Source organism: Cydia splendana, unplaced genomic scaffold (genome assembly GCF_910591565.1).
Source record: "Cydia splendana unplaced genomic scaffold, ilCydSple1.2 scaffold_72_ctg1, whole genome shotgun sequence".
Lineage (NCBI taxonomy): Eukaryota > Metazoa > Arthropoda > Insecta > Lepidoptera > Tortricidae > Cydia > Cydia splendana.
In genome coordinates, this window is record NW_026946902.1 from 362,578 (window position 1) to 371,755 (window position 9,178).

The window sequence follows — 9,178 nt, forward strand, 5'->3', positions numbered from 1 at the left end:
AATGCGTGGAGATAGAGGAGCTAGAACTAAAACACGATAGCTTTAACTTGCATAAAAAAGTAAAATATTTCACTAACACCGGACGCAAACATCTTACCGGTAAATTGTCAAATTCCGAAAATAATTTATTAACGGATATTGATGAGCAAAGAGCAGAATGGGTAAATTATATAAAGATACTTTTCAATGACACAAGATTAGAGCCTGGGAATAACCTTGACGAGTATGGGGATCCCTCAATTGTAGAGGAAGAAGTAAAAAGAGCCATCAAAACGCTCAAAAGTGGAAAAGCTGTAGGACCAGATAATTTGCATGGAGAATTACTTCAATTATTGGATGAATTTGGGACTAATATTTTGGTAACATTGTTTAATAAAATATATGATACGGGAGACCTTCCAGACGATTGGCTTAAGTCCTCCTTCTTGCCAATCCCCAAGAAACCTAACGCTAAAATGTGCAATGAATATAGATTAATTAGTGTAATGAGCCACGTATTAAAAGTTTTCCTTAAAGTATTACACTACAGAACATTTAATAAGATAGATAGCTGCATCAGCGAAACTCAATTTGGCTTTAGAAACAGTCTAGGAACAAGAAAAGCTCTGCTAGCAATCCAGGTGCTGATACAAAACTGTTTGGAACATCAAAAAGACGTGTTTTTGTGCTTTATCGATTTCGAAAAGGCATTCGACACCATGAATCACCAGCTACTTATGGATGTAATTTATCAAACAGATATTGACAGCAAAGACGCTAGAATAATAAAAATTTGTACTGGAATCAAACTGTCCACATCAAAGTCGGAAATATAAAATCAAAATCAAAAAATCAAAAAATATTTATAATACGTTTGAATTTGAATTACGACATGTCAGGGTGTGTCAACTGTCACTACGAAAAATATTTTGAGAATTATTGTTTTCGATACGTTTCTAATCATTCTTTTACGTTAAATAATACAAATTTATATACCAAAACAAATTAACTGTGAATAAAAAGCCAGAAGCAGTGATATTAACAAAATTACCAGAAACAATCAACAACGTTTCCCCAGGCACCATTGAAAATAGCCAAGATGATACACTGCTGCCCTATAGGGATATGCTCCAAGCTATTCAAAAGACGTGGCCTAAACATACATATAGGTAAGTCACACGCACAGACCTACATGAGCAACCAAGAGAATGAAAACCCTATTAGCAGTACTAGTACTTCATCAAACCAAAACAACAACAATCCAATAGATTTTGGTGCAAAAATGGTAATCAATGAAGGCGGCCAAGACTCTACATGGAGACTCCGCTGGAAGAAAAGCATAAAACTGACGGGAAAACAATACAACCTTCCACAAGGTAACGTCGGTCGTCATTTCATTGACCTCCTAGCTAACGAAATCAATAATCTAGTTAATGAATTACCGACTGTTAAGACCTATCTTAACAGGGAATAGATAAATAGGCATTAGCCAATATAATACCTACTTGCCTACGCCATCTAGGTTAGGGCTCTCAAACTTCTTAGATATTAGACATAAATCACCAGTAGACAGCACCACAGTTCCATAATATGTAAATAAGGTGACATCTACCGAAACTCTTATGTACTAGCATAATTACTCAACAACTTAGTTTAGGTATGTCAGTAGATGTAATAGTTCATAACTAATCAGTAGTGTGGCGCTGTACGTAGCTATATAAGGACCGACTTAGATTTATATAAAATCACTTTTTCCAATCAGCCTTCTGCTTAACATTAAACCTAATGTAGTATATTCCCTGCTTTTATTTGGCCGCCATTACCTCCACGCTGGACATAATGGTGACCCCTAGTTTAAATCGCGGTTAATCCAAGTACTATACAGCGAATCGCTGGTAAATTTAGTAGCATTTACAACCCAGTACATCGAGGAATCGCCGCGTATCCTGATTTAGGCCGGGAGAGCAACGTTACCACGTAGGTTGCAACCGCGTGGGGCTCCGCCGACCTGAAGAAGCTGGAGAGGTGACTAGGAGGCGACCACACCTCTCGATCGAGCAGCCTGAGCGAAGGCGCCGACCGAGCCACCAAAGCGGGACCACGTGCGTGGCACCGCAGCCCGCGCAGGGAACGACGACCGCAACTACCAAAGGGACCACGTGGGTGGTACCACACCAGAGGCAGAAGGAGTGCCCAAGCGAGGGCAATCACCACGCGCACGAGCTTCAACCGAGAAGGCAAGTGAGCTGGCAATTCCTAACCTATTTACCAAATTTCCCTACCAAATTCAACTGTAATCGTTTAATCACCCTACCAATTGTAAATTGTAATCGTTCTTAATCATGGCTAACGAAACAGAAATTTCCAAAAGAACCCTAGAAGAGTTAGAAATTAGGCAGTTAAAAAATAAACGAGGTGTCTATAAGCGAAAACTAACTGTATTTAAGAAATTTATAGAAAAAATCGACTCAAGTGCATTGACGGCCGAAATAATTGTAGACATAAGTTTAAGAATAGATCAATTACCAAAGTTATACAATGATTTCTCTGAGATACAGGAACGGATCGAGACACTGTGCAGCGAGGAAGGCGACATCGAGGCCCAAGAGGCCGAACGTGAGTCTTTCGAGAACACATTTTACCGACTCAGCGCTAAGGGCAAGCTGCTGGCGAAAATAGATAACGAATCAATACCAAATGACCATAGTCCGCAAGCTCCACAGCAACAGCCCCTCGGTGAGTCGATAAAGTATCCCGAAATTAGCCTCCCTAGCTTCGATGGAGACCTAACACAGTGGCTGCAGTTCCGAGACACATTTGATGCCCTAGTCAATCAAGCTAGCCTGGCACCTATTGTAAAATATAAATACCTACGCAGTTGTTTACGAGACGGCGCACTTGAGGTAATTAGTTCGCTCGATTTCTCCGAGGAAGGGTACACGCTCGCGTGGCAGATGCTTTGTGAACGTTATAATAATCCTAAACGTTTAGTTTCCAACCACATGCGAGCCTTGTTCGATGTGGAACCCGTACCGTCAACTCCTTCAGGTCTTAGAGGTCTGTGCGATAATATTTCCAAACATTTGAGATCCTTGCGTTCATTAAATGTACCTACCGAAAATTGGGATCTCGCAATTATTCACTTACTAGTTAAAAAGTTAGACAGTCGACTGCAATCAAAGTGGGAAAATAGTGTTGATTTGAGAAAATTGCCTTCGTTGCAGGACTTCAAAACCTTCCTAAAGAACCGAGCTGACCGGCTGGAAGCGACCAGCCCAGCAGTACCATCGGACGCACCCAGCACTTCCAAGAAGGCCATGGTAACCACGTCCGAACCTATTAAGGTAACCTCCAAACAATTTAAACCTAACCAGTATCCATATTGTTCGAGTACGCATTACATTAACCAGTGTCCAAAGTTTAGTGCATTAAACGTGATCGCGCGAATCCGAGCCGTGAATAAATTACGATTATGCTTTAATTGTTTGTCCGGGACGCATGTCTTAACAAACTGCAGGGCCAGTACATGTCGAGTATGCAAGGGCAAGCATCATACGTTACTACACAAACCAAATACCAACACTCATATAGGTAGTAACCCCGCACCAACGCGATTACCAATCTCAACATTAACCGACGAACAACCGAGTTCTAGTCAAATCGATACCGCCTTGTCTAATAACACCCTGATCGGAAAACAAGCAAACAATACTCGAAATAGGTCAGTTTTCCTCACAACAGCCCAAGTGCTTGTTAGGGATAAGCATAACAATGTGCATAAAATGAAGGCATTTTTAGACAATGGCTCGCAAGAAAACTTTATAACCCAAAACGCGGTAAAAAAGTTACAATTACCTAAACAACAACATGCCTTAAATGTCATAGGTTTCAATGAAAAAGTGTCTACTGTCCTAGAATCGTGTGACATAACATTGCATTCCTTAGACGGAACCTTTACGACTAATTTGTCCTGTTTTATTTCGCCTACTGTTTGTACAACCAATATTGAAATACCAAACGTGCAACGTTGGCACATTCCGCCGCGTTATAAATTAGCAGATGACGAATTTAACTTAGCTCAAGATGTAGATTTGCTGATCGGTGGCGAAATATTTTTCGATTTACTTCTCACCGGTAAATACTCGCTCGGGCCTGGATTACCGGTTCTGAGACGCTCACGCCTGGGGTGGTTAGTTACGGGTCCCGTACATAAAAAATCCGATTCTGCTATTCAATGTAAAATTACAGTTGAAACCCAATTAAAAAAGTTTTGGGAAATAGAGGAGGGTTCCGCACCAAATTTACCTTATGATGAAAAACAATGTGAGGATATATTTATGAAAACCCACACTCACAACTCTGAAGGTAATTTTGAAATTGAACTTCCATTAAAGCAGCCACCTACCAAGCTAGGTCAATCTAGGCACATAGCATACCGGAGGTTCAAAACGTTAGAGACTAAGTTCGAGCGGAACCCCGAATTTAAAGATAAATATGTGAATTTCATGCGCGAGTTCGAACAAGCTGGCCATATGATTAAATTACGAGATAATTATGATGGCCCATGTAATTTTCTACCCCACCAGGCTATTTTTCGTGACTCCCCCTCCACCCCGATTCGTATTGTTTTTGACTGCTCATGCAGGACCGATAACGGCGTTTCATTGAATGATATCCAATACAAAGGCTCAATAATACAGGACGAACTTATAAATATACTTCTACGGTTCCGAAAGTACCAATATGTTATTAACGCTGACATACAAAAAATGTACAGATGTATTTATTTAAAACCAAATCAACAATACGTACAATGCATATTTTGGCGTGAAAATACTCACCAACGACTCCAAATTTATATGCTGACTACATTAAGTTTCGGCTTAAAGTCAGCACCACATATTGCAACCAGATGTTTGTTACAATTGTCAAACGAGAACCAACACACATTTCCAGCAGCTGCAGAGGCCATAGCGAACCAGTTCTACATGGACGATTTTATCGCCGGCGGTGACGACGAGAATCAGGTAGCCGAAACTGCATCACAGGTGAACGAGATCCTGCGAGGAGCCAACTTCACGCTGCGGAAATGGAAGTCCAACTCCGAAGCCATCATAAAACGGGTGAGCGAAACACATACACACCAAAACACATCTACCACCGAATTTGGAGATAAAACACATAACGTCCTGGGTTTAGCGTGGTCTAGTGACTCAGATGAGCTTATGTATACCATTAAAGAAAACCAAATTTCACACCCAATCACCAAAAGAAAGGTACTAGGGGTAATTTCGTCCATTTTTGACCCCCTAGGCCTGACAGGACCAGTCATTGTAGTAGCCAAAATATTTATCCAAAAATTATTTAAGGCTCAATTAGATTGGGATACCGAATTAACACAAGACTTGATCCAAGAATGGAACACATTCTATCGAGACTTGTTTTTATTAAACCAATTAAAAATTTCGAGATGTACAGTCATACCTAATTATGTAACGATACAAATTCATGGATTTTGTGACAGCAGTATTAAAGCCTATGGCGCTGCCATTTATATACGATCGAGCGATAGGGTAGGAAACGTCCAAGTTCACCTACTTTATTCAAAATCAAAAATCACACCAATTAAATCCCAAACTGTTCCAAATTTGGAACTTTGTTCCAGTTTACTTCTCGCAACACATGTAGACAAAGTAAAACGAGCATTAAAATGTGACCTTTCCGGAATCAACCTGTGGTCAGATTCAAAAATAACTTTGTGTTGGATTAAAAATAGTAACCTTAAATTAACTTGTTTTGTTAGTAACAGAGTCACAAAAATATTATCACTTACAAACAAGCAAGACTGGTCCTGGGTCCGCTCGGAGGAGAACCCCGCCGACCTTTTGTCCCGAGGGGTAGCACCAGGCAAGCTGGAAACCAACCAGTTATGGTGGTCCGGCCCCGTGTGGTTAAGCCAGAGTTCTGACACATGGCCAACCCACGATTCTAAGTCACTGGATCACATACCCGAGGCCGAGAGCGACGTAGACATAACACTCACTTTGGCTATTAACACAGAATCTAACGACACGATACAATATCTTTTTCACAGGTGGTCTAGTGATAAAACACTTATTCATGTATTAGCATACATACTTCGATTTATATATAACACAAAAAATAAAACACGAACAATTAATCCAAATAAAAAACTATCAGGACCATTGTCCGTAGAAGAATTAAAAAAATCGGATCACACATTAATCAGACATTCACAAATGGAATCATTTCCACACGAATATAAATTGTTGCAAAATAACAAACCGGTTCTTAACAAATCCAAAATATTATCTTTACACCCATTCATGAAGGACGGACTCATTCGCGTAGGCGGACGAATCGGTCTTTCGCATTATGCATATGAAAAAAAGCACCCTTTAATACTAAGTCACGAACACACGTTTACCAAAATACTGATGGAAAACGCACACATACGTACTCTGCACGCTGGCCCTCAGTTATTACTATCAACTATTCGCGAGCGCATCTGGCCAACTAAAGGTAGAATGTTAGCTTCAAAAATTGTAAATAAATGCGTTCCGTGTTTTAGAGCAAATCCAAAGACTACTAACCCTATAATGGGAGACTTACCCCCCTCGAGGGTTAACCCATCCCCCCCCCCCCCCTTTGCTATCACGGGTATCGATTATGGAGGACCTTATAACATTAGAGATAGGACAGGACGTGGTTACAAGGTCTATAAGTGCTATATTGCAGTATTTATTTGTTTTGCAACAAAGGCAATTCATCTCGAATTAATTACAGGGCTCGAGTCAGCCAACTTCCTGGCGGCACTGCGACGGTTCATCGCCAGGAGAGGTAAACCGAAGGAGTTGGTGAGTGACAATTCAACAACTTTTCATGGGGCTAGTAACGAACTGAAAGATTTGCAAAAATATCTACAGGACAGCTCGAGCGAACTAGCATCTCATTGCGCAGACGAGGGCATAAAATGGAGTTTTATTCCTGTCTATACACCTCATATGGGAATCTAGTATAAAACTTACCAAATATCATTTAAAAAGAGTGTTAGGGTTATCTCTGTTAACTTATGAACAATTTGTAACTATCCTAAATCAGGTAGAATCGATAGTCAATTCTAGGCCATTGTGTCCCTTACCTACTTCAAATCCTGACTATCCTGTCCTCACGCCAGCTCACTTTTTAATTGGAAAAGCACCAAATTCACTTCCTGATGAAGATTATAACAATGTACCAAAAAACCGATTAACTCACTATCAACTTTTGCAACAAATCACCCAGGACTTCTGGCGGCGCTGGTCACGTGACTACATCGGAACGCTGCAGGAGCGCACGAAGTGGAGGAGCGCGCGCGGCCCAAGCCTCGCAGTCGGCACCGTCGTCCTGGTGCGAGAAGAGCGCCTGCCACCCTGCCGGTGGAGGCTGGGCAAGATCGTCGCGACGCAGCCGGGCCGGGATGGCATCACCAGGGTAGCCATCATCCGAACCGCCAGAGGAGACATCCAACGCGCATTCAATAACATTTGTCCTTTACCTACTTCGGGCCAAGTTGTATAAGTAGTTAATACCTACGAACCTAATGTTATTGTTTAAATAATTATAATTAAGTAATAAGTATGATTAAGTACCTATACCTTACTTACCTAGTATATAATTACATAATAAGAATACCTACTCCCTATTTAAAATAAAAAACATGTCCTAACGTTGTTTCATTTATAAGAATGGGCACAGCTCTAATTTAAATATAAGTAATTACCTAACTATAGCTCATAACAAAAAACTCTGCCCATCCTTACTAATAGGTAAATATATATATATATATATATATAAGGCCTATTCTTGAAATACCTAATGTTACTCATAAAACATTAACTATTTCAAGGGGTGGCAAAATGTTAAGACCTATCTTAACAGGGAATAGATAAATAGGCATTAGCCAATATAATACCTACTTGCCTACGCCATCTAGGTTAGGGCTCTCAAACTTCTTAGATATTAGACATAAATCACCGGTAGACAGCACCACAGTTCCATAATATGTAAATAAGGTGACATCTACCGAAACTCTTATGTACTAGCATAATTACTCAACAACTTAGTTTAGGTATGTCAGTAGATGTAATAGTTCATAACTAATCAGTAGTGTGGCGCTGTACGTAGCTATATAAGGACCGACTTAGATTTATATAAAATCACTTTTTCCAATCAGCCTTCTGCTTAACATTAAACCTAATGTAGTATATTCCCTGCTTTTATTTGGCCGCCATTACCTCCACGCTGGACACCGACGAATGGATTCTCTGAACGAGTATTCTTCTACTGCAGCACAATCCTCCAAAGGGATAGTTTAATAACTAAAGGTTCAGACATCAGACGCCTAATAAACAGAAGACTAGAAATGTGGCGAAAAAATCAATTTGACGAATTAACCCTTTATAAGGCAGAGACGATTTGGAAACCACTTAGTTAATAAACATTTACGGAGAAGAACATCCTCTTTTTTATTTAACTATAATGGTATTATATAGCGAATATATCAGGCTTTCTTTCCTCATTAATACTTTTTCGGTCAGTATTTAATTTTAGTGTAATTAATGAATCTATAGTATGTGGTCAATTTATGCACTATGCCTGTCAAGGGAAGCAAGCTATCGTCATTGTTTCCATTATACTATTAAAAATATACACGTCGCTGTATCTAATAATTTGAATTATAGCTCTTGCAATTCACGATGACGAGTGGCGAGACTCTTATGGGTATGATGACAAGGTCTAATTTAGATAAATCCACTCTCCATCGTGAATTGCAAGAGCTTATAACTTTTTCAGTGATATTCGTATATTAATCCTACCCACTACAAGATACACAATAATGTTCTATTTACCGTATGTAGTCAATTAAACGCCAGTCTGTACAGAGCACCTTATGTTTGTTATGTCAATGTCAATGAATAGGTGTATTGGAAACAGATCATCTGAAAACTCAAGTGCACTAACAGGCTGAGTGCATATATTGACCACATGTTTTTCTTAATGATTTCGTTTTTTTTTTTGCCGTAGATGTGTTCCCCAGTGCATTACAAACATGGTAGTGTATTTAACTTTCACGTAGCATATCTGTATAACTGGGGCCTTATAAAGGGTTAATACAGGAAGCAGAGAGATGTAACAA

The 9,178-nt window shown here is 39.8% G+C and overlaps 1 protein-coding gene across 10 annotated transcripts; it reads left to right on the forward strand.

Moving 5' to 3' along the window:
- The first annotated feature begins 1,802 nt into the window (after positions 1–1,802).
- Positions 1,803–7,569, forward strand: LOC134805881 (uncharacterized). 10 transcript variants are annotated; one of them, XM_063779075.1, is made up of 4 exons: positions 1,803–2,715; positions 3,204–3,323; positions 6,787–6,857; positions 7,285–7,567. In XM_063779075.1, the coding sequence occupies exons 1-4, from the start codon at positions 2,677–2,679 to the stop codon at positions 7,475–7,477; spliced, it is 423 nt and encodes a 140-aa protein (XP_063635145.1). In that variant the 5' UTR covers positions 1,803–2,676; the 3' UTR covers positions 7,478–7,567. The 10 variants fall into 10 exon arrangements, 5 of the variants coding, with proteins under 5 accessions (XP_063635145.1, XP_063635148.1, XP_063635144.1 ...); XR_010146421.1 differs by having other exon boundaries at positions 2,602–3,036; positions 4,939–6,857; XR_010146424.1 differs by having other exon boundaries at positions 2,602–3,036; positions 3,204–3,299; positions 4,936–6,857.
- Positions 7,570–9,178: the final 1,609 nt, after the last annotated feature.